This window comes from Bufo gargarizans, chromosome 8 (genome assembly GCF_014858855.1).
Source record: "Bufo gargarizans isolate SCDJY-AF-19 chromosome 8, ASM1485885v1, whole genome shotgun sequence".
Classification (NCBI taxonomy): Eukaryota; Metazoa; Chordata; class Amphibia; order Anura; family Bufonidae; genus Bufo; species Bufo gargarizans.
The window spans coordinates 3,470,703-3,497,076 of record NC_058087.1 but is presented as its reverse complement, the minus strand read 5'-3'; the positions used below and the strand labels follow the sequence as shown (position 1 = coordinate 3,497,076).

The window sequence follows — 26,374 nt, the reverse complement described above, 5'->3', positions numbered from 1 at the left end:
TCTGCCTTCCAAAAACCGTATCGCATTCCTTTCCTTCTGCGCCCTGCCGTGAGCCCGTACAGCAGTTTACGACCACATATGAGGTGTTTCTGTAAACTACAGAATTAGGGCCATAAATAATGAGTTTTGTTTGGCTGTTAACCCTTGCTTTGTAACTGGAAAAAAAATATTAAAATGGAAAATCTGCTAAAAATGTGAAATTTGGAAATTGTATCTCTATTTTCCATTAAATCTTGTGCAACACCTAAAGGGTTAACAACGTATGTAAAATCAGTTTTGAATACCTTGAGGGGTGTAGTTTCTTAGATGGGGTCACTTTTATGGAGTTTCTACTCTAGGGGGGCATCAGGGGGGCTTCAAATGGGACATGGTGTCAAAAAACCAGTCCAGCAAAACCTGCCTTCCAAAAACCAAACGGCGCACCTTTCACTCTACGCCCCGCTGTGTGCCCGTACAGTAGTTTACGGCCACATATGGGGTGTTTCTGTAAACGGCAGAGTCAGGGCAATAAAGATACAGTCTTGTTTGGCTGTTAACCCTTGCTTTGTTAGTGGAAAAAATGGGTTAAAATGGAAAATTAGGCAAAAAATGAAATTCTCAAATTTCATCCCCATTTGCCAATAACTCTTGTGCAACACCTAAAGGGTTAACGAAGTTTGTAAAATCAGTTTTGAATACCTTGAGGGGTGTAGTTTATAGAATGGGGTCATTTTTGGGTGGTTTCTATTATGTAAGCCTCGCAAAGGGACTTCAGAGCTGTAGTGGTCCCTAAAAATTGGATTTCTGAAAAATTTCAAGATTTGCTTCTAAACTTCTAAGCCTTGTAACATCCCCAAAAAATAAAATATCATTCCCAAAATAATTCAAACATGAAGTAGACATATGGGGAATGTAAAGTCATCACAATTTTTAGGGGTATTACTATGTATTACAGAAGTAGAGAAACTGAAACTTTGAAATTTGCAAATTTTTCAAAATTTTGGGTAAATTAGGTATTATTTTGTGCAAGAAAAAAAAAAAATTTGACTTCATTTTACCAGTGTCATGAAGTACAATATGTGACGAAAAAACTATCTCAGAACGGCCTGGATAAGTCAAAGCGTTTTAAAGTTATCAGCACTTAAAGTGACAGTGGTCAGATTTGCAAAAAATGGCCAAGTCCTTAAGGTGAAATAAGGCTGTGTCCCTATGGGGTTAAAAAAAAATAAAAAAAAATAAAAATTATATATATATATATATATTTTTATTATTATTTTTTTTCTCCTCTGAAACCTAGGTGCGTCTTATGGGCAGGTGCAGCTTATAGGTCAAAAAAAAAATACAGTACTTTAGAGTGAAAATCATGGAACACGATCATGATTGCCATTTTTGTTAAAGGTTAAATTCATATGACAATTATAATTTATTGATGGACTTTTATAAATTTTTGAAAAGGTGGGGGGGGGGGAATGGGGAGAAGCATAGAAAGAAAAATTCCACTTTTTTTTATGCCATGCAGTTGAAATATCATTCAATATTTTATTATACCCTTCATTATGACTAGAAATTAATTTTCTATTTACTATTCGGAAAAATACTATATTTTTTAAAAATAAAAAAAAATGCTTTATTTTTTATTTTTGGGGGAGAGGTAGACTTTTTTTTTTTAAACTTCATTGATCTTAAAAGAGATTCTGCAGTTTGTTTAAACATGTCATTGCTGCCTGGTGGAGACCACAGAGCCATCTTTCTGGGGGCTGCAGGGGATCTGAAAGTTTGTTATTATATGTTACTTCAACCCACAATACAGCTTACTTACACATAATGGTCGACATACCGCTGAAGTGAACAGAAGAATCAGAGTTTTCACTGATCATAGCCGTTTAACCCCTTAAATGCTGTTATTAACAGCAACCACAGCATCTATGGATTTTGACTAAAATGATGATAAGCCATCAGTATTGAACTTCCAGAAAAACCCTTTTCTGAAGAAGAGGTAAAATTAAAGGGGTTCTGCAGTTTGTTTTAACTGATGATCTATCCTCTGGATAGATCATCAGCATCTGACCGGAGGGGGTCCGACACCCGGGACCCCCGCCAATCAGCTGTTCGAGAAGGCAGCGGCGCACCAGCAGCGCCGCGGCCTTATCACTGTTTACCGCAGGCCCAGTGACGACACCATTCAAGTGAACAGAGCTTAGCCGCGCCCAGGCCAGTTGATACTAGTCGTGACGTCACTGGGCCTGTGGTAAACAGTGAGAAGGCCGTGGAGCTGCTGGAGCGCCGCTGCCTCCTCAAACAGCTGATCGGCGGGGGTCCCGGGTGTCGGACCCCCGCCGGTCAGATGCTGATGATCTATCCAGAGGATAGATCATCAGTTAAAACAAAGCAGGTGTAATTACATCTCAGCCGTCCCAATCACTTCTATGGGACGGCTCCTTCCTATTCAAGTGAATACTACAGAGCCGTCCCACTGAAGTGAATGGGACAGCTTACTTGTAATTACACCTGCAGTTGTGACGACGAGCAGGTAAACAATGAGGAGAAGGCTGCTTTCTCTTTAACCCTTTCGCTACCAGCGCCGTAAATGTATGGTGCTGGTAGCGCTGTGCAAGCATGACGCCCGCTCGCGCAGCAGGAGTCATGGCCGGCAAGTCTCTACCGTTTCAAACAGCAGAGACCTGCAGCTAATTACCGCAACCGGCAATAATGGCGATCGCGGTAATTAAATGCCGTGATCAAGTGAGATCACGGCACCTGAATGCGCAAAAACCCTTGAAGCTCACGCTTCTGGGCTTAGTACTGAAGCCCCGTGTGGCCAATCGGGAATTCAGTACCTGTGCTGAACGTGCGGAGTCTCTATGAAGAAGAAATTCAGAGCATTAATGCTGCATTTCTTATTTTGGCCACCAGATGGCAGGCCAACATAAGAAATGAGCAAAATGCTAAGAAAATTGTCATTTTTTAAATCCCTTATAGGTCCAAAAAAATAAATAATCATTTATAAGAATTTATGACCCTTAAAATGATAAAAAAAAAAAAAAAAAAAAAAAAAAAGAAAGAGGATAAAAATATAAAAGTTAAAATCCATATAATAATAATAATAATAAAAAAAAATATATATAGCTAAATAATAAATATAAACATCCTGGGTATCACTTCGACCAAAAACGGCCATAATATTAAAATAAAAAAATCCTATATGGCGAATGGCGTAACGGAAAAAAAGGGTCAAAATGGATGATTTGCAATTTTTTCATTGCTTCTCTTACTCAAAAAAAATTGAAATAAAAATGTGATCCAAAAGTCATGCACACTCCAAAATGGTATCACTAAAAACTATGAACTGTCCCGCAAAAGCCCCTAAACAGCTCAGACATAAGTATAAAAAAGTTATGGGGGTCAGTTTAAATTAATTTTTACACTAGTTACACATAAAAAACCTATACATATGGGGTATCGTTGTAATCGTACTGACCCAAAGCATGAAGGGCATGGGTCAGTTCTGCTGCAAACAGAACGCCATGGGAACAAAACCCGTAAAACGGTGGAGGGATTGCGTTTTTTTTTCCCCAATTCCACCCCATTTGGATTTTTTTTCCCCGCTTCCCACTACATTTTATGCCATAATTAATGGTGGCATTAGAAAGTACAACTTGTCCAGCAAAAAATAAGCCCTCATACAGCTCTGTGACTGGAAATATGAAAAAAGTTATGGCTTACGCAAAATAGGGAAGAAAAATGAAAAAACGCAAAAAACAAAAAAAACACAAACAACTCTGGTAGCCAAAGGGTTAAACAGCTGATCGGTGGGGGTGCCGGGAGTCAGACCCGCGCTGATCTGATATTGATGACCTATCCCGAGGATAGGTCCTCAATATAAATAAAGCGGACAACCCATTTAACTGTTTTTACATTAATTGTGCACCTTTTAACTTCACAAGCGTGATTCTTACGATGTCAGCAAGAAACCAGTGCGAACATATGAGAAACACCGACCTTCTCCAACATAGATTCTCTTTCATTCTCGACGTCCTCACTCCACGTGGTCATGTCATTCTCGGTTCTTTGGGTGACTGTTAAAACCATTAAGTTGCTGCCAACAACCTCAGGGAACATGGACGCAAAATCTGGAATATACAGTAGAAGAGGTAGTAAGATGCGGAGACATCGCTAATAAATAAATACTTATGGACCAGAGAAATAAAGTAACAGTGGCCTTGTACCTCCGTCTGTAAGAAAACCCCACAAATAAATCAAAGGGTGGGTGAGCAAGTCACCAACATGGGGTGTGTGTGTGCTGGATGGAAATTTCACATATTTTTGGCATCCATTCCATGTGATCAATGCGAAATCACGGAGGCTGGTCGCACGCAGATCTGCCCTGTTCATTGGTTCTAATGTTGTACAAATCCTCGGCATCTGAAACTGCAGATCCGCTGCAGAAATCTCACATTGAGCTTTGGATTTCTGCCACATATTTTTAGCTTGAAAAATCCCTCGCTTGCACATACCCCAATGTTGGACCTCTCTCTCTCCGTTTGCATAGACACACAGCTGAGGTTCACCTGATTAAGGCCTCATGCACACGAATGATGTTTGTTTCCGTGTCCGTTCCGTTATTTTTGCGGACAGGATTCGGGCCCATTTATTTCAATGGGTCCGCAAAAAATGCAGACAGCACACTGTGTGCTATCCGCATCAGTATGTCTGTACCGTAGCCCCGCAAATAAATAAATGAAATAGAACATGTCCTATTCTTGCCTGTTTTAGGCATTGTTACAATGGATCCGCAAAAAAAAAAAAAAAAAAAAAAAAAAAAGCATACGGTTGTCATCGTTTTTTTTTGCGGATCCACAATTTGCGGATCACAAAACACATACGGTCGTGTGCATGTAGACTAAAACAGATTTTCTCTTGTTGATGCAAGACTCAATTCCCAAGTTATGATATTGCTTAATTCTTAATAAGCAAATGAGGCCTTTGGTGCAATGAGGGCATCACCATTGCTCTTGTTGCATCCAAGCCCTGTCCCTTTCTGTGGCCAGCCCCTCCCGCTCTGCCTAGCCACTGACTGGCTCTGTCAATCAAAGGAGTGGAGCTCGGGTGCAGCAAGAAACACGTCACCTTTAACATATGCCCTAAATTAAACACATTCAGCCAAGAAATGTGGAAGACTGGGTTGATGTTTTCTACTGCACATAATTGTATGAACTTCTGTGGAATACATGCTGTATGCTAATGTTATATTAACATATAGATTTTAAATTCTGTATGTATAGAACATCCCGTATATTAAACATAACCTGCAGGTTCCCCAGTTCACCACTAGAGGGAACCATCAAAACATAAAACCCCCATTACTGAAGAAAACGTTTTTTTTCCCTGTTTTTTTTTTACTTTACTCATAAAGGATTACTGAAATGTCTGAATAATTCTCAGAATGATTTTTAATCTCTCTTTAAACCTGCAATAATGAGAATCTTCTAGTTAGTGTAGCAGTGAAGGACTGATCAACTGCGATGAGTATGAAAGGGGATGGTCCACAAAGCACATTTATCGCCCATCCACAGGAGATATTCAAGTACAGTCAGTCAGTCCCGTAGATAGGGTGCACGCACGACCACTACTTTAGGCCTCATGCACACAGTCTCCATGATCACTAGAACGGGGGTCTGGAGAAGTCTGAAGAAGGCCTCATGCACACAACTTTATGCGTTTTGTGGGCTGCAAACCACAAATACCACCTGCTTGCTTGCCAACATTTTCTCTCCCCTTTCTGTAGATATGTCAAAATCTCCTATCGCTTGTCTGCAAAATGACAAGTATAGGATGTTTTTTTTTTTTTTTTGCGGGACAGCGGCACAAATATATGGATGCGGACAGCACACGGTGTGCCGTCTGCATTTTTTACAGCCCCATTGAAATAAATGGGTCCGCATGCGATTTGCAAAAAATACGGAATAGGTTCATTGTGTTTTCATTGTTCCTTTGGAGTATGTGCCTATAGAGCTCCTAGCACACACAGCAAGTGTAGACATAGGGTCCCACTCAGCCACTGTTGGTTTGGTACAAGTCATTCCATTATTCTTTGAACTGTAAAAACATGGAAGCCTATCGGCGATGTGGTGTCTATACAGTCACATACATTGGAGGGATCCCTAAGTGTTACGAGTGTTCGGCTGACAACCATCACATGCGGATGATCAGCTTTAGGCTACATGCACACGAACGTTGCTTGTTTCCGTGTCCGTTACGTTTTTTTTTTTGTGGATAGGATGTGGACCCATTCATTTCAATAGGTCTGCAAAAAATGCCATGTGCTGTCTGCATGAATAGGTCCGTTCCGTAGCCCCGCAAAAAAAAAAAAAAAAAAAAAAAAAAAAAATTAGAACATGTCCTATTCTTGTCCGTCTTAGGCATTGTTACAATGGATCTGCAATAATATAAAAAAAAAAAAAAAGCATATGGCATCGTTTTTTTTTGAGCGGATCTGCAATTTGCGGACCGCAACACACATACGGTTGTGTGCATGTAGCCTTACGCCCCATGCACACGGCCGTCGTTTTGGTGCACATCCGAGCCGCAGTTTTGCGGCTCGGATGCGGACCCATTCACTTCAATGGGGCCACAAAAGATGCGGACAGCACTCAGTGTGCTGTCCGTATCCGTTGCTCCGTTCCGTGGTCTGCAAACAAAAAAAAACAAAAAAACCTGTCCTATTCTTGTCCACGCTTTGCGGACAAGAATAGGCAGTTATATTAAAGGCTGTTCGTGCCGTTCTGCAAATTGCGGAACGCACACGGACGCCATCCGTGTTTTGCGGATCCGAAGACCGCAAAACACACAACAGTCGAGTGCATGAGGCCTTACTCTGACATCTACAGCAGTGAAAGAGGAATTCCAGAATTTACAGCAAGAGCAATAACATTCTGATAAGCCGGCCAACAGCTACACCGCAGATACTAGGAATTGCAATCTTATCATCTATGTCAGGCATCCTCAAACTGCAGCCCTCCAGCTGTTGTAAAACTACAACTCCCACAATGCCCTGCTGTAGGCTGATACCTGTAGGCTGTTCAGGCATGCTGGGAGTTGTAGTTTTGCAACAGCTGGAGGGCCGCAGTTTGAAGATGCCTGATCTATGTGAATACATTTTATTTTGCTTTATCAGAAACTTGGAATGTATTTATCTACTGATTTTACTGTGAAAAGTCAATCAACCAGCAGAAATTCTGTAATATAAACAACTAAAAAAATTGTTGAAGATGTAGCCAATTTTCCTTACACGTTCTTCACTGTGGTTCAGCCCCCGCATGTGAACTTCAGCCACGGATATGTAATCACGTGCACCACTGCAGCCAATTACTGGCCTAGATAGAATATACACATTGCAGCCAATGACTGGCCTAGATAGAATATACACATTGCAGCCAATGACTGGCTGCAGCAGTGAAGTATCCCTCCCCCACAGGCAGCACATGATTGTAGTAATGTGCCACTTGGGGACACATCGCCGCTGCAGTGGTGCATGGGTCCCCCGTTCGTGCTGGAAGTTTACACGCGGAGACCAAAACACATTGACGACAGCAGTGGACCCTCAGAGCCAAAATAGAGCATTGGGGAGCAGGTAAATTGGACAAACCCTTAGGCCTCTTTCACACGGGCGTCAGTTTTTTTGCCCGGATAAGAGGCGGGTGCGTTGTGGGAAAATGCGCAATTTTTCAGCGCGAGTGCAAAACATTGTAATGCGTTTTGCACTCACGTGAGAAAAATCGCGCATGTTTGGTACCCAAACCCGAACTTCTTCACAAGTTCGGGCTTGGGATTGATGTTCTGAAGATTGTATTATTTCCCCTTATAACATGGTTATAAGGGAAAATAATAGCATTCTGAATACAGAATGCTTAGTATAATAGTGCTGGAGGGGTTAAAAAATAAAATAAAAAAAACAGTTAACTCACCTTATCCTCTTGATCGCGTAGTTCCCGGTCTCTTCTTTACAAGCTGTGGGCTAAATTACCTGTGGTGACGTCAGATTACATGCTCCAATCACATGGTCCATCACCGTGGTGATGGAGCATGTGATCTGACGTCATCAAAGGTCCTTTACCTGTATTTAATGCTCACCACAGGTCCTGCTCAACAAAGGATACAGAAGGAGATCCCGGGCTTCGCGATCAAGTGGACTAAGGTGAGTTAAATTATTATTTTTAACCCCTCCAGCGCTGTTTTACTATGCATTCTGTATTCAGAATGCTATTATTTTCCCTTATAACCATGTTATAAGGGAAAATAATAATGATCGGGTCTCCATCCCGATCGTCTCCTAGCAACCGTGCGTGAAAATCGCACCGCATCCGCACTTGCTTGCGGATGCTATGCGAATTTTAACGCACCCCATTCACTTCTATGGGGCCTGCGTGGCGTGAAAAATCGCACAAAATAGAACATGCTGCGATTTTCACTCAACGCACAAGTGATGCGTGAAAATCACCTTTCATGTGCACAGCCCCATAGAAATGAATGGGTCCGGATTCAGTGCGGGTGCAATATGTTCACCACACGCATCGCACCAGCACGGAAAACTCGCCCGTGTGAAAGGGGCCTTAAAGTAGTTTCCAATTTAATGTTGCCCTTTACCCTCATCGTTCAGCAATTAGACAGGTTATAAATGTACGATAAGGGTGGGTAATGCACTAAAATCCTCATAATAACGGAGGGGTCCCAAGTACCTATTCCCAGTTGGTAAGTGGTCTACAGTTGCACAGCTGCTGTGCGGAGATTCATGGAGTGTCAGAAACCACTCACAATTGGCTGCTCAGAACACAAGTGATGCTACCTCTCCGGCTGCCGTTTGGGCCACAACTACAGGCTACCCGACATCCCTCATGTGTGACATCATTCTTCTATATTTTTGGTACCTCTTTTCAGTAGCTCTGGACAGGACTGCAGGGCACACTCTACTTTTGCATTTTCAAAGTAGGTCCCCATGCTGTTTACCTCCTGCGGCTGAAGAGACTCTTCATTTCCCTGAAACAAAAATGCAATAAATTATATCATTTTTATTTTTAAAATTTTTATGACAAATGATGTAAAATATTTTTTCAGGGCGAAAATAAGAACAGTTCTTTCGGGTTGACCTCAAGAAAAAAAAAATAATAATAAAAATAAAATAATCTAAATGTAATATAGCCATGGCAGCAAACTAATGTCCACTGTGTTAGGCCGCAGGCACACAAACGTTGTTTGTTTCAGTGTACCGAAAACGGTTCCGTAAGCACGAAGTCTTAATCTGTTTAAATTGACGATAAGGGTGAAGCAGTAAGGGAATGAAAAGAAAAAGGAGTTAAAATGAGGAAGGGTGATATTTATCAAAACTAGTGCACAGCAAAATTGACTTGGCTGCCACCAGCAACCAATCAGATGGATCCTTTCATTTTCCAAAATTCCAGTTCTGAAAAATGAGAGGTGGAATGTGATTGGCTGCTATGGATAACTAAGGCTACTTTCACACTAGCGTTCGGGGGCTCCGCTTGTGAGTTCCGTTTGAAGGGGCTCACGAGCGGACCCGAACGCTTCCGTCCAGCCCTAATGCATTCTGAGTGGATGCGGATCCGCTCAGAATGCATCAGTCTGGCAGCGTTTGGCCTCCACTCCGCTCGTGCGGAGGCAAACGGATCCGTCCAGACTTACAATGTAAGTCAATGGGGACGGATCCGTTTGAAGATGCCACAATATGGCTCAATCTTCAAACGGATCCGTCCCCCACTGACTTTCAATGTAAAGTCTGGACGGATCCGTCTGAGGCTACTTTGACACTTAGAATTTTTTTTACAATATAATGCAGACGGATCCGTACTGAACGGAGCCACTGTCTGCATTATATGAGCGGATCCGCTCTGAACGCAAGTGTGAAAGTAGCCTAAGCCAGTTTCCCTTTGCATCAGTTTTGAGGAATCTCCCCCTATGTGTATATCTAGGTTTGCATGGAGTTTGTATGTTATCCCCGTGGGTTTCCTCCGGGTTCTTCCACACTCCAAAGACGTACTGATAGGGATCTTAGATTGTGAGCCCCATTGGGGACAGTGTGACGCTAATGTCTGTAAAGCGCTGCGGAATATAGTAGCGCTATATAAGTGCATAAAATTAAATATTAAATGTAAAATATTTTAAAAAACTAGGGATATTACAACATTAAATTACCGACGATGAAGTCTGGTTTTATCTCTTAGGTCTTCTTCACGTACATTTTTTTCCAGTATTTTTAAAATGCTTGTTATAAAAGCTTTGAACTGTAAGGGGGAGATTTACGACCTCCCCAAGCCTGGTTTTTGGAGTTGAAAAAGTCGCAAAACCGGGTGTTGCGACTTTTTAAACACCATTGCAACTAAATCTAGTCAAAACTGGTGTTTTTATGCTGCCCTTGCCATTTTCCAAAAAGGGGGCATGGTAGTTGGACCGACACATTTATCTTCATTTACGCTGGTGACGTAAACGACCACTGAAATCTATGCTAGCTACGAACTGGAGTAGATTTCAGTTTGGTGCATAGACTGCTGGAGAAGGTATTTAATTTATCGGTCTGTGCGTCGTGATAAATTAAATGCCTCCTATGAAGACTGGTATAGCACACGCCACAGGTCTTGTGTTGTTTGACCTGCGTTTTTATTTTATTACTGGTGTATTTTTTTAAGTTTTATACAGAAGCCAAATCGGCAAAATGGCAGAAAAAAAAACAAAAAAAAATACTTTATCCGGAGCCTGCTTTGTTTTAAGAAATGCACTTTAATATCTTGTCAAAGTGTTTTTGCACATGACCCCCCACATAAAAGCATGCACAGAAACGCCACAAAAAGTTGGCATTTTTTTGGTGTGTGAAGCCAGCCATACTGATCATTGGTTGGTGTATCAGGTCCAAGCTGAATGATTAGCTTTACCTGAAACTCGTTGACAAACTGCGCCATTACAAACTCGTGTCTCTCGCCGGCAGCAGGTTCGGACAGGAGATCCGGTAAATTTTTCTGCACTTGAACTTTCCTCCGATTGTTCATTCCATTCACATGAGCATCAAAGCCAACATTTCCGGGGAGCTGAAAGCGCTGGTCCTGGGGACCGAACGGTCCCATTACTTCATCAGGCCAAACTGTCCGGGGTACTGGAGAGAAAGACAAACCCAAGTAATTGCATCACTTCACAGACTTACAGCTCTGCAGATAACAGGTGATTCCCAGTGATCTAGGCATCGTCTGCCAGCCTGAATGATCCCTGCGCTGATCTTTTTGCCTCATGTAGACAACCACTTGTTAAAAGCGAGTTTGGCTTCTCTCACCCCCAGCATTCAGCTGTGATCGTCGGGAGATCCTCTTCTAGCACATATTTCTAGTTAGGCTACTTTCACACTAACGTTTTTCTTTTCCGGTGTTGAGTTCCGTCACAGAAGCTTAATACCGGAAAAGAACTGATCAGTTTTATCCTAATACATTCTGAATGGAGAGCGATCCGTCCAGGATGCATCAGTTCAGTCCCTCTTACGTTTTATAGCCGAAGAAAATACCGCGGCATGCTTCAGTTTTCTCTCCGGCCCAAAAACCTAAACACTTGCCGGAATGCCGGATACAGCATTAATTTCCATAAAAATGTATTAGTGCCGCATTGATGGATCCGTTCTTCCGGTCTGCACAGACCTTTAAATCTTAAAAAAAAGATATATACCGGATCCGTTTTTCCGGATGACACCAGAGAGACGGATCTGTTATTTCAACGCATTTGTGAGACTGATCCGCATCTGACAAATGCCATCCATTTGCGTCCAGTTTGCCGAAATCATCTGACGCAAGTGCGAAAGTACCCTAAGGCCTCATGCACATGGCCGTTGTTTTGGTACGCATCCGAGCCGCAGTTTTGGTGGCTCGGATGCGGACCCATTCACTTTAATGGGACCAGCAAAACATCCCGTGGTCCGCAAAAAAAATAAAACCTGCCTATTCTTGTCCGCGTTTTGCAGACAGTAGGCAGTTATATTAATGGCTGTCCGTGCTGTTCCGCAAATTGCGGAACGCACACGGACGCCATCAGTGTTTTGCGGATCCGCAGTTTGCAGACCACAAAACACACAACGGTCGTGTGCATGAGGCCTAAAGCATATAGACAGGGGTTGTGGTCTTGAGATCACCCTTTTCAGGGACCTTACGCACATATTTTCACTGGCCTTTTTATTTAGGGCACCTGCTTTTTATGCGTTTTTTTTTTGCCAGGGCTTTTTTTTTTCTTTTTTGCAAACACTGCATTTATCAGGACTATTACTCCACTATTGTGGTGTAAAAAAGTAGCAAATAATGGTGCACAGCATAATTGTCCCATAAATTGCAACTTCTTGAGCTTCTCTCCACTTTTCTCAAGTGAAAAGGGATCGGGCTTAGGGCTCATTAAGACAACCGTATCTGTTTTGCGGTCCGCAAAACACCGATCCTGGCCGTTTGAGTTTTGTGGAACGGCACAGCTAGCCCTATGACAGAAATGCCTATGCTAGTCTGCAAAAACTGACAAGAAAAGGACATGTTCTATCTTTTTTGCGGGGGGCGGAATGGAAGTATGGATGCGGACAGCGCACAGTGAAACGAACGGGGTCAGCATCTGTTCTGCAAAATTGCGGAATGGATGCAGATACTAATACACGGTCATCTGATTGCAGCTGCCTGCCGGATAGCTGGTGTAGATTTGAGTTTCACAGAGGTGCAAAGATGAGCCTCATTTGTTAGTAGGCATCTGCCGCTTAATAAATTAGGCGCACTGCACGCTGGTGCACAAGGGATCAAGAATGACGTATGGCAGTGTGCTTGCGGTTCTGGGTCAACTCAAGACAGCATGAAAATACTGACAGGTTCCTTTTCAGGTCCTAAACAGGTCAGACCAGGAGGGGTTAAGTCTCAAACTTTATCATATTTTATGTGCCAATCACATCTCAAGCTCCACTGGTTCCTATCCATCCACACGTAAAACCACATCTACAATTCAATGCAGCAAAACAAAACACCGTATAGGATCTCATCTAAAGCGCTGACAGATTTGAAATAGCCATTTACAGAATTCTGACGTCTGCTATGAATGGGAATAGAGAACATGACCTACAACACTTCTGACAACTTAGGCTACTTTCACACTAGCGTTCGGCTGTCCGCTTGTGAGTTCCGTTTGAAGGGGCTCACGAGCGGACCTGAACGCTTCCGTCCAGCCCTAATGCATTCTGAGTGGACGCGGATCCGCTCAGAATGCATCAGTCTGGCGGCGTTCAGCCTCCGCTCCGCTCAGCTCAGCAGGCGGACACCTGAACGCTGCTTGCAGCGTTCGGGTGTCCGCCTGGCCGTGCGGAGGCAAGCGGATCCGTCCAGACTTACAATGTAAGTCAATGGGGACGGATCCGTTTGAAGATGACACACTATGGCTCAATCTTCAAACGGATCCGTCCCCCATTGACTTTCAATGTAAAAGTAATTTTTTGACAATATATTAGGGCTGCAACGATTAATCGATGTAATCGATTATATTCGATAACTGGATTCGTTGTCGACGAATCCAGTTATCGAATAATCGCCGATTCGTTGCTATGCGGGCGGGCGGTCGCTGCATCTTTATTTGACCTTTTTACAATGACGCTCCTGTAACAGCCAGGCAGAGCGGACGGCGGCGTAACGTCACTCACTCACGTGACACGCCTGCTCCGCCTCCTTCATTCATGAGGTGGGCGGAGCAGGTGCGTCACGTGAGTGACGTTACGCCGCCGTCCGCTCTGCCTGGCTGTTACAGGAGCGTCATTGTAAAAAGGTAAAATAAAGATGCAGACGTGATTAGTCCGACTTATAAGCATCGGGGCCGGGGCTGTTATGGGGAGGGGGGAGGATCTGTCTATGGCACTGCTATGGGGAGGGGGGTCTGTGTATAGCACTGCTATGGGGAGGAGGGGGGGGGGGGTCTGTGTATGGCACTGCTATGGGAAGGGGGATCTGTGCACTGTTATGAGGAAAGGGATCTGTGCACTGTTATGTCCATAACTGCGCCGCCCACAGATCCCCCTCTCCATAACTGCGCCGCCCACAGATCCCCCTCTCCATAACTGCGCCGCCCACAGATCCCCCTCTCCATAACTGCGCCGCCCACAGATCCCCCTCTCCATAACTGCGCCGCCCACAGATCCCCCTCTCCATAACTGCGCCGCCCACAGATCCCCCTCTCCATAACTGCGCCGCCCACAGATCCCCCTCTCCATAACTGCGCCGCCCACAGATCCCCCTCTCCATAACTGCGCCGCCCACAGATCCCCCTCTCCATAACTGCGCCGCCCACAGATCCCCCTCTCCATAACTGCGCCGCCCACAGATCCCCCTCTCCATAACTGCGCCGCCCACAGATCCCCCTCTCCATAACTGCGCCGCCCACAGATCCCCCTCTCCATAACTGCGCCGCCCACAGATCCCCCTCTCCATAACTGCGCCGCCCACAGATCCCTCCATACTCCCCCCTCTCCATAACTGCGCCGCCCACAGATCCCCCTCTCCATAACTGCGCCGCCCACAGATCCCCCTCTCCATAACTGCGCCGCCCACAGATCCCCCTCTCCATAACTGCGCCGCCCACAGATCCCCCTCTCCATAACTGCGCCGCCCACAGATCCCCCTCTCCATAACTGCGCCGCCCACAGATCCCCCTCTCCATAACTGCGCCGCCCACAGATCCCCCTCTCCATAACTGCGCCGTCCACAGATCCCCCTCTCCATAACTGCGCCGTCCACAGATCCCCCTCTCCATAACTGCGCCGTCCACAGATCCCCCATAATAGTGTCGTCCACAGATCCCCCATAATAGTGTCGTCCACAGATCCCCCATAATAGTGTCGTCCACAGATCCCCCATAATAGTGTCGTCCACAGATCCCCCATAATAGTGTCGTCCACAGATCCCCCATAATAGTGTCGTCCACAGATCCCCCATAATAGTGTCGTCCACAGATCCCCCATAATAGTGTCGTCCACAGATCCCCCATAATAGTGTCGTCCACAGATCCCCCATAATAGTGTCGTCCACAGATCCCCCATAATAGTGTCGTCCACAGATCCTCCATAATAGTGTCGTCCACAGATCCCCCATAATAGTGTCGTCCACAGATCCTCCATAATAGTGTCGTCCACAGATCCCCCATAATAGTGTCGTCCACAGATCCTCCATAATAGTGTCGTCCACAGATCCCCCATAATAGTGTCGTCCACAATTTGTTTTAATATGGCCTTTGAACATATTTTTTCAAGTAAGATCATATAAACCTCTCTGTTTTGCCGATTAATCGATTAATCGTAGAAATTAATCGGCAACTAATCAATTATTCAAATAATCGTTAGCTGCAGCCCTAATGCAGACGGATCCGTTCTGAACGTTAGTGTGAAAGTAGCCTAAGCTGACATACTGTGCACTACACATGGTTCTATCTGTATAGAACACTGTATTGCCTTACATATGTCCGGCGGTGCAGCAGCGATGTAAGGTTCATCGGAGCCTGAGGATCCGGCAGCAGAAAAAGCTCGAGTTCCCCTCACCCGCCTTATGAGGGAGCAGAACCCTGGGAGGTAGGTGACAAGTCTGGCTCTGCTACAAAGGGCCTGGAAAACAGAAATAAGGAACTCATTATTTACAGTAGAAAAGGGTTTTTTTCTGCACTCATTCAGAAAGTTATAAGGGCGAACTCGCACACACTCATTACAGACATTTCAGTTCCTGAGGCTGAGCGTTTTACAGCACGTTCCTACGCGCTGTAAAACGCCCGACGCCCCAAGAAGTACATGAGCTTCTTTGGGGCGTCTTGTCGCGCGTTCCCGTACATAGACTTTCGGGCGACAATGGGCGTTCGCTTGTCTCTGTATGTGCGATTGCAAACGCCCGTACAATCGCGCATACAGAGCGCTCCATCGCGAACGCTCAGGTGTGAACCCAGCCCTAGAGTACGTTCACATCAGTGTTAGAAATCAGTCAGGCTGTATCTGCCATACATTGTCCATATTGCCTCCTTTGCTGGCTTGATTCACTTTTTCATGGGTTACGACCACCCTGCAATCCAGCAGCAGCGGTGGTTGTGCTTGCATGGTATAAGAACCAGTCTATGTGCAATCCCGGCCACCAGAGATGCCACGGGTTTTTTCCTACAGTGTGCAAGCACGACCACCGCCGCTGGAGCGGTCGTAACCCCTGGAAACCAGCAGTGTATAATGTGATGGAAAAATGAATCCATCCAGCAAAGGAGGCAATAATTGGATTTTTTGTACTCACCGTAAAATCCTTTTCTCGTAGTAGGCATTGGGGGACACAGCACCATGGGTATATGTCCAACTACCACTAGGAGGCACTAGACACAAAAAGTGTTGGCTCCTCCCAGGTGGGCTATACCCTCTCCACAGGCACGAGGCTATTCAGTTTGTACCAAAAGCAGTAGGAGAGAGAAGAAAAGCAAGGAACCAACAACTCCCGTACCGGGAAAGATCAAGAGACCAGCCCGGAGAAGCGGAAGAAAAAACATAGGGAGGGATCTGTGTCCCCCAATGCCTACTACGAGAAAAGGATTTTACGGTGAGTACAAAAAATCCAATTTTCTCGTGCATGGCATTGGGGGACACAGCACCATGGGACGTCCCAAAGCAGTCCCTGAGGGAGGGAAAAGAAGAGACGCGCCACCGGTTGGGCATACAGGTGCAGGAGAACCATGTGACCCAACGGGAAAAAACACGAGATGGGCAAGAGGTTCCATAACAAGGAAGAAACCTCAGAAGAAGCAGGGAAGACTGCCAGCACCCCAGGACAAATGACTGGAAGAAAATCCCAAATGCAAGAAGGTGGCAAAAGGAAACAGAGCGCAGCCAAGGGCTGGAGAAAAAATTAGGACAGCACCGCGTGGTGAAACTACCCAACGCTCTACATTGTTCCAGACCCAAAAAAACCTGTGGCCATCCCCTGAAAGGCCAGGGGAGAAAAGAAACAGGGAAGCACTGAAAACCAAACGAGTGGGGGAGCCATAGCAAGGCTCACATGTGAAGGGAGGGGACTCCCCTCACCGCAAGGCCAGGAAAGAAGCTAAGCGCCCCATGTAAAGGTGAAAACCCAAGGCTGCTAGAGGAAACCGCCAACCCTGGAGAAGGAGGGGGTTGTAGGTAAAAAACCAGGAAAAGAACGATAGCTCCTGCGTCCCCAAAAACAGGAGACGAGGCGCAAGCCTCCGAAAACAAGATATCACCGTGAAGCGTAAGACCAGAGGAAACACTGGGCATGTGAAGTAGCATGGAAAAAAGAAGCCAGATACAGGCCAGGCAACCTCGGCAGGACACACTGGACTGAGAGACATGGGAGTAGAAGGAGAGCACTCCAAAAAACCTAAAGAGGAAAGGTCCTACAACAGGAGGAGGTCCCTCCCGAAGGAGACCATACGGTGGAACTGCAAACCGCAGCACTAAACCACTCAATACCAGGTACTTGACGTGGGAGGCTGGAAAAAGAGACACAAATCCCAAGAGGACCTCAAATGAACAGGGACAGGGACTCCAGAAAGGAGTACCCAGTATGGGCTCACAAGGAACCAGAAGCTGAACCACCAGAAGACAACGCAAGCCAGAATATCCAGGAAAGGCGAAAAGAAACCACCATAGGGGAAGGGGCATAGGCCATGGACAACTAGCCGTACCAAGAATATTGACCAGCAAACCTTAAACATTGTCCCAGAGAGGGCAAGTACAGCAGCTCGGGATGTACCACAAAACGACAGACATCCATATGCATAAGGAATGCAGAAGTCGCCATGAAAAAACCGGGGTAGCCTACATAGAAATGTAGAAACCAGCTGCGACCGGCATACAGAAAACTTCCAGGGGGGAGAAAGCACCAGACAGGTGCAGACGACGGCAAGGTCCAAGAGGACTGCCCCTCCGCCATGTAGCACAACTAAGCAGAAAATACAAGGGAATACCGAAAACACCTGGACCCAAAAGGAACTACGGGGCCCTGTCCGATACCAGAGCAAGCAGCTGAAAATTCAGACAGGTGTGTGTGGCGCTCAGAGGTCCTGTCCTTGACCCATCAGGGAGGACGTCCAGCAATGATAAAAGCCGTGGACCCAGAAGGATTCCGTGTGGCGGACATCCAGCGATGACAGAAAACCGCAGCCGCGGCCGATGCCACCAGCTACGTGTCCAAACAAGGTAGAAGATCCAGTGGAGATCCTTGTACTTCACCAGGAATGGGCCGCTCAGCAATTAGGAAACAACGCGAGTACTCCCCTATAACATGGGGTAACGCGGAGCACAGCATACCGTAGTACCGTAAAGAGAAGGCAAGAGCAACTACAGCACGAAGGCCAACAACCACCTGGCCACGGAGTAGGGAGCGTGGTTGAATGAGGACCACCCGCCGGATCAGACAGATCAGTCATATACTGGAGCTACCAGAAGTAGCAGTAGACCGACAAGGTGGGGGTTGGGCTGGCCCACACCTGCCAGACATGGAAACCATGCACACGCTGAACGAAGGGGGCCTGGTGCAGACAGTGCCTTGAGAGGTAGAAGGAGACCAATGAGCGCGACAGTAAAGGAGTGGCAGATGTATGGAAGAACCAAATGGATGGAACCAACATCCGCAGCACAGATTAGAACCCGTGGGCAGAAAACACCCAGTGATACAGAAACTGTCTGAGCTACAGACCGCACCACAGGGCCCAGCGCTTGGGGTACTACAAACACACGCCTAAAATATGGGCAAAGTGGCTGCATGTTGCCAACTAAGGAGAGTGGAAACATAGCCACAGCATCTGGGAATGAGACAGCATACGGAGGGTACAGGTACACAACCTGTAAGGTAGAAATATGGCTGTGTTAGAGGAACTACATTTAAGATCGAAGCAATGTGGCCGCATGGTGCACCCTAGACCCAGAGAGGTGCAACAGCAACCGCGTTAACAATGGAACCCAGTAGGGCCGCACGGTACCACAAAGAACAAGACAGGTGCACACCACAATCAGGTAGGTGCAATGGCAACAGAAACAGGGCCGCATAGCACACCCTAGAAGCCAGACAGGTTGAACGGCTGCAGCATCGGAGACGGTTCAGGGACTCTACCCATGAAGGGAGTAAGATGGCCGTTTGGTGCACACTATGATGAGGTAGGTGCAATGGCCACGGCAATAGGAGGAGGCCTCAATATCTCGTCCTGTAAGGAGAGAAAATGCCACATGGAACACCATAAAGCCGGACAGGAGGAACGGCTACCGCATCCGGAGATGGCTCAGGTACTCCACCTGTTAAGGGATCAAGGCGGCAGGGAACAGACAGGTAACTGAACCGGACAGGGGCAATTCTACGGCAATTGAAAGTGGCCTCTATATTCCGCCCGTAGGGAGAAATGTTGCCGCATGGAACACAACAGAGCCCGCCAGAGGTATCGGCTACAACACCGGTGATGGCGTAGGTACTCTACCTGTGAAGGAAGCAAATTGGCTGGGAACAGACAGGCGCAATTGCAGCGGCAATTAAAGGCAGCCTGTATATCTCGCCAGGAAGGGAGAAATAGTGTCGCATGGAACACCATAGCGCCAAGCCAGGGGAATCGGCTACAGCATCAGGAGATGGTGTAGGTACTCCACCTATGACAGGAGCAAAGTGGCTGGGAACAGACAGGTGCAATTGCAACGGCAATTGAAGCGACCTGTATATCTCACCCGGAAGGGAGAAATAGTGCTGTATGGAACACCATAGAGCCAGCCAGGAGTAATGGCTCCTGTAGGTACACTACCTAAGAAAAGGGGCAAGGCGGCTGTACAATTGCTCTGAACTCACCAACCTACAGGAGGCGATAGCCGAGCTAACCGCTTGCCCAGAACAGGAACTCCCTGTAATGAGGTAGAGTGGCGAACACCAACACCAGGATGGGAACCCCACGGAAACACTCTCAAATGTGTAGAGGATAACCCCTGGTATAGGGGAACCAGGAAGGCTTGTCAGGGACAGCCTATGGCAGTGGTGCAGGAACCCCCCTGTTAAGGAGAAGGCGTACGTATCAGACACCGGGTAGGTGACTCAGTATGCTAAACACGGGGACGGCTGCCTTACCTGTGCGGTTGAATACCTGTGCGGTCAGGGGAGCACCATCCGAAAATCCACTAGAGGGGATACCAACCCTGTTTAGGTAGGAGAGGTTCCTCCGTGCACGTAGTCTTGACCTCCCAGAGGGCTTCTATATGGAGGAAGACCGCCTGATGCTCTGTTCCGAGGGAATCGGTGCAGAGGTGTCCCCAGAGGCAACGGATGGGGTGACAGGAAGGATTCGTCACCAGCCTCAGGCCTGTCCTGGGGGGGATCCGAGGATGCCGAGGAGGGGTGGGACCCCGTTGAGACCACCCGAGGGTGTACTGTGAGCTACCCCTCGCCGAACCCGGGTGCAGGTACCCCTAACTGAGCATGCCCCATCTGCAGGGAGGACCCTGGGAGGGCAGAGGTGGCCGCAATTTGGGTTGGTAGCGTTCCAGCGACACTGCCAGGGAGAGTCGCACGGAGGGACCCATTCATGGGGAACCTACACAAAAAGATTGTTCAGGGAAAACAATGGGATCTGGGAAGAGGTACTGCACACCAGCAGGGACAGGATGACCACATGGCAGCCATTGTAGACAGCGGACGCACGTGAAAACACGTGGCGACCGAGGAGCTGTTGGGAGAAGAGATGCTCAAAAAGCAGCCAGCAGAGGCTGTCTATCCTGACCCGGACGCAGTGTTCCCCCAAAGAGGTGCAGCAGCAGCTGTTCCCCAAAAAAGAGGTGGTCAGTAGGGCTGCAGGGGACATGAAGCAATCGAGGGGTTAACCACCCCCTCCAACAGAAAAAACATGTTAGCCCAGGAAAGGGTGAGGAGATAGCTCCTCCCGAGGGCCGGGCGGGGCTCAGAAAAGCCCGGGAAGCAAGGGGGAGGGGCCGGGAAGATTGCGGCCTAGCAGGCCCAAAAGCCGGGGCCTCGATTTATGAGGTGGCCGGGAATGGAGCAAGGGGGGCGGGGCGAACCGCGGCCGACAGAGGGCCCACCGAACCATAAAAATAGGTGAGTAGGGTAGGGGGGGAGAAGCGACACCTGGGGATAGGCAGATCAGGGCAAACAGAGCACCTGGGAGCCGGGGACAGGCCATAGAAGATGAGGCCTAGTCCCGGCAGAAGCCGGGGACTAAAGTAGCGGGGAAGCCAGGGAGAGACTGTGGCCAGGGAGGAGAGAAAAGACCAACCGAGGGGGAAAAGAAGGGAGGAAAAAAATGAATATAACCCCCCCAGGAGGGGGAGGGGGTTGGCTAGGAGGAACGAAGAGGCTCCCCAGGACCCCCAGCTAAGGTGGATCCCATCCCCCTGGCCACAGAAGGGAACCTAACCCTGGGGCAGGGACACAGGGACAGGGGAGTATACTCACCATCCGATATACTCACCATCCGATGTCTTCGGGCGCAGCACGGTCACCCCTTCGGCAGACTCAACACGGGAACCGTGGGAATGCCGGCAAGCCACTGCGGATGCAGTCCGTGGGGACTGGGTGACCGGCGATGGTACCGAAGTACGCGCCCGCAGGGGGGGCAACTAAAGTGGAACACGATGGAGCCCCAGCCTGCAGCAGGTATAACGGTGGAAAAAAAAAAAAACGACCTGCGGAAGAGAGAAAAAAAGAATAAAAATAAACAGCAGAACCTGCAAAAAAGCAGGACAGGTCTGCCTCCTACGGACACTAGACTAAAACTGAATAGCCTCGTGCCTGTGGAGAGGGTATAGCCCACCTGGGAGGAGCCAACACTTTTTGTGTCTAGTGCCTCCTAGTGGTAGTTGGACATATACCCATGGTGCTGTGTCCCCCAATGCCATGCACGAGAAATGGAGAATCACAATACATTAGTAAGTGCCTTGTACTCACTTTCTCTACATGATAAATGCCATTTACTGAAGAGAGAAAATCCGTATCAGAAATACCAGTGATCGATACCAGCGCTACGCTGACACTAGTGGCAAGACACTGTGTTCACGTCTCCATCGGGCTCTGCATTTTCCATAGGGGATCAATGGCTGTAGACGTCCACAAGCCTCCACTAGCTTCCAGTATAGAGCAATATCTCCCTCTGATATAATGGGAAACCTGTGGTTCCTGCACGGTATATTTGCTTACTAATTCAAATTTTACGAAAACAACACTTACGGCCTTTTTTATGAAAAATTCCTAGTATGTTATGGGGGTTATTAAGGCCACTGTGACAGTTTTCTGTGCAATCTGTCAAATCCTCAACATTTTACAGTACACGCAAAGCAGATGAAATTAAAAAATAAAATAAATAAATACATTCTGCAGAGTAAATTGACCTGCAAGGTAGATTTTAAAGGGGTTGTGCACCTTTGTGGGGAGGGGGGCAGACCACCCTACTTAGGCAGACCTGTGAAGGGAAGCATACTCATCTGCTTCCCGGCGCTGGCTCCCAGAATGTAAACTTCGATGCGGCTGCAGCCAGTAAACTTTGATGCTCCCCATTTGACATGATGCAAGGGGAGTAGATCAACGATGCGGCCAGCGATTGGCTGTAGCTGCGTCAAAACGGAGGTTCTGGAGCGCAGCGGAGCAGCCAGCGACAGATGGAGCAGAGAGCCAGCACCAGGAAAAAGTATGTGTCCCTTCACAGGTCTGACAAAGGCCCCCACCATCACCACCACCAAAGGTGCACCACCCCTTTAAAGGATCAGCATGTCATGCATTGCAAAGGGTGAAATCTGCAGCATAGTCTAAGGTGAAATCCACAGCAGAAAACCGCTCTGTGTGGCTGCACCCTAATGGTGCATATCAGAAAGTCCTCTGTTTTCTTCCTATTTCTCAGCTTTCGTGAATTTAGGGCAACCTGTAAGTGGACTTCGAGCTGTTGTGTAACTAGAACACCCAACAATTACCCACAGTTCACTGTCTGGGAGTTGTAGTCGCACAACAGACAGAGAGCCACGGGATGCAGACTACTACCCAGACGCCACCGCCTGTGCAGCCTCCCGGCAAATAACGAGGGTGGGTTCCAGTGATAATCGGTTACTCACAGTAGCCATTCTATTAGGGACTTCCTTAATATTTTCCTTTACCTAAAAGAGAAAAAAATAAAATATAGCATAAGAAAGTGACGGCATCACAGATCTGCCATGTGTGAATACACCCTAATGGTTAATACCATATGGATCAACAGTTTAGGTCCAACACCAGATGCTGAGATCTGCACTAATGACTGAAGGCAGCCTGCTAGAAGAAGAACCCCCAAAAAATTAACTGCAGGAAATATTCAAAAATGTAAAAAAATAAAATAAAAATTACTCACCTGTTATATCCCCCGCAGCTCCAGCACTGATGCTCTGATGGCCCCTGGTGGCGTTACTGCCTGAGGCTGCACTACTGATATCAGGCGACACTGATGTCCCCACATAGATACAAAAATAATCTGCGGCGTATACATGTGAACATACCCTAACAGTGTAGACCTGAACATAGCCTTAATAGGGTTCCTTCTGCAGCATTTGCTTAGTGTTCTGCAACCACCACACAGTTTAATAGAACACTCTGAAATTTCTGCAAATATGCTGCGTGTGAACACACCCCAAGGCCTCGTTCACACTTCAGTGTTTGGTCAGTGATTTCCATCAGTGATTTGTGAGCCAAAACCAGAAGTGGAGCCTCCACACACATGAGGTAGAAGGGAAAGATCTGCTCCTGTTCTGTGTTTAGAGTTGCACCTGGTTTTGGCTCACAAATCACTGATGGAAATCACTGACCAAACACTGAAGTGTGAACGAGGCCTAAGGCCTCATTCACAAGTCTGTGACACGACAGGGTTTAACCTGTGAAGGTTCTGCTGTTGGTCCGTGTGTTATCCATTTGCTTTATGCACTGCTGGGCTGAAAAGCAGATCTCCAGAGCTTCTCCTGCCAAGTGTCAGGGGTTTTTCACTACACCACAGACTTCAATAGGCACGTGTGGAGAACGTGGATCCGTGAGTCACTGACGTGTGAACATGGCCTAACTCTGCACACAGCTCCATTCCTCCCGTCTTCCTTCTTCTGTATCATGGAATGTGGTTGTGCCCGTCTGCGTTGGCATTTTGGAGAGGTGGCGCTGTATACTGGTCGTATATGGAGAGGACCCCTGCAGTTTGCCCCCTCTGCCATTACTGTTTCACTCTCTGATTCAAGGCAATCCCATAGAAGCACGAGTAACGGCACTGATACACATAACCTTCATCGTTACTAAGAGCTGTCGTCTAAGCCGTCTTGGGTCATTTCCTAATGAATGACCTCACTCAATCAAAATACTATATGTACTGTATTTTCGCTCTATAAGACGCCCCCCAAAAGTGGGGAACAGCAGTGCGTGGATCTTATAAAGAGAATACAAATGAGCGTTTCCATTATAGAAGTGCTCATTACTCCACAGGAGGTGCTGGGAGCGGCGAGTGTAGCGCTGCTATTACTCACTGCTCCCCAGGCGCCGTGCTGTGTCCTGACAGCGTATAGCATCAGGCCGTAGTGCACACTATGACCTGATGCTGTGCGGCGTCAGGTCACAGTGCAGCGCTGTAAAAGAGTGCAATGGATCTGCCAAGTGGCCACGCCGTCCGGAGAAGGAGGAAAGTTATTTTATTAAATTTTCTTTCTGTCATCTGATGTCTGATAAGTTTTGGGGTCTGATGAAAAATATTTTTTCCTATTTTCCTCCATGATGCGTCTTATAAAGCAAAAAATATGGTATATTGATTAAGTCAAAATGGAGGGGAGAAAACATTAAAGGGGTTGTCTCATCATGGACAATGGGGGCATATCGCTTGGATATGCCCCCATTGTCTTATAGGTGCGGGTCCCACCTCTGGGACCTGCACCTATATCGAGAACAGAGCCCCGCAAGGTGGTGGCTGGAGGACTCCGGTCTGGCCACCACCGAGCCGGCTCCCCATAGCAGTGAATAGGAGCGCACCGCGCATGCGCTGCCCCCGCTCCCATTCATTTCTATGGGGCCGGCTATTGAGAGACCACCCTGGGCACTTGAGAGGGCTCAGAACATAATCTTATAAGTTCATTTTCGGCAAAAAGAAAAGTCCGTTTTCTACAACAAAGGTACCGTTTTTATGTTCTGGGTGGATCACATAACCCTATTTTAACGGTCTAACATGCTAAAATGTGGTGACAGACTCCCTTTAAAGGGAACCTGTCACCAGGATTTTGTGTATAGGGTTGAGGACATGGGTTGCTAGATGGCCGCTAGCACATCCGCAATACCCAGTCCCCATAGCTCTGTGTGCTTTTATTGTGTAAAAAACATGATTTGATACATATCCAAATTAACCTGAGAGGAGTCCTGTCCCTGAGATGAGTGAACGCACAGGACTCATCTCAGGTTAATTTGCATATGTATCAAATCGTGTTTTTTTACACAATAAAAGCACACAGAGCTATGGGGACTGGGTATTGCGGATGTGCTAGCGGCCATCTAGCAACCCATGTCCTCAGCTCTATACACAAAATCCCGCTGATATTGGGGTGACAGTGGAAATATTATATTAGAAAAGTTTTTCTTTTTTTTTTTTTACATTTCCAAGGGTATTTTTGCAATTCATATTCCGCAGAGGATGTGTTACGCAATCTCACATACGGGAAATTAACTTTCATCCATTTTAAATGTTTCAAATCTACCGCTGACCGTTCCCCGGTCGCCTCTGCCACTGACTGGCTCCCAAAGACACACGTCGAGGCCACTTAGCAGCAAAACACACTGAGAAATTTTAAGGGTGATTATAATGTTTAATGATTTTAATAGAAACAATCCCTTTAATGGGTGTAATATAAAGAGGCCGCGCCCACACCTTATATAACATCATATGGCAGACTTATAAACACAGGCCTGTGCGCACTCTGTCCCATTAACAGGAAGCATTCATGTCACGTGTGGCCCCTGAGCTCACGTACCTGTCCGCCTCTCAGGGCCACTCTGGGTAGCAGGTCGCCCACCAGCCGTGTCCTCTGCTGTGCCAAGCTCCGTCCGCCACGCTCGTCCTCTGATTGGTTAGGATCATCCCGCCCCTCTGTGAATCCTAACCTCTCCGACGATTGGCTGAAAACACGGAAGCCCTCACTGTATCGGGATTTGATTGGATGTTAGTTTGGACTGACACCTCTCTAAACCAATAAGCGCTCGGAGCACAACCCATGCGACAATGTCCATAGCGATGACAACGCTTGCCAGTACTAAACATGGCGGCCGGCTCACAATAAGAAATTCTATAGGACGGCAGCTTTATTGTGCGGTAGCGCATGTGATATTTGAAGCCGTTTTTAACT

At 46.9% G+C, this 26,374-nt stretch overlaps 1 protein-coding gene across 1 annotated transcript in view; it reads right to left on the bottom strand.

Annotated features, from left to right (window-relative positions):
• Positions 1–26,111, bottom strand: part of MMADHC (metabolism of cobalamin associated D) — a 35,182-nt gene extending 9,071 nt beyond the window's left edge. Inside the window, exons 1-6 of the mRNA XM_044304879.1 lie at positions 26,003–26,111; positions 23,096–23,137; positions 15,484–15,628; positions 10,920–11,137; positions 8,904–9,012; positions 3,979–4,109 (exon numbers count right to left, since the gene is read on the bottom strand). Of these exons, the coding sequence (XP_044160814.1) occupies positions 3,979–4,109; positions 8,904–9,012; positions 10,920–11,137; positions 15,484–15,628; positions 23,096–23,104 (612 nt within the window). The 5' untranslated portion in view covers positions 23,105–23,137; positions 26,003–26,111. The remainder of the gene's footprint in view (positions 1–3,978; positions 4,110–8,903; positions 9,013–10,919; positions 11,138–15,483; positions 15,629–23,095; positions 23,138–26,002) is intronic.
• Positions 26,112–26,374: the final 263 nt, after the last annotated feature.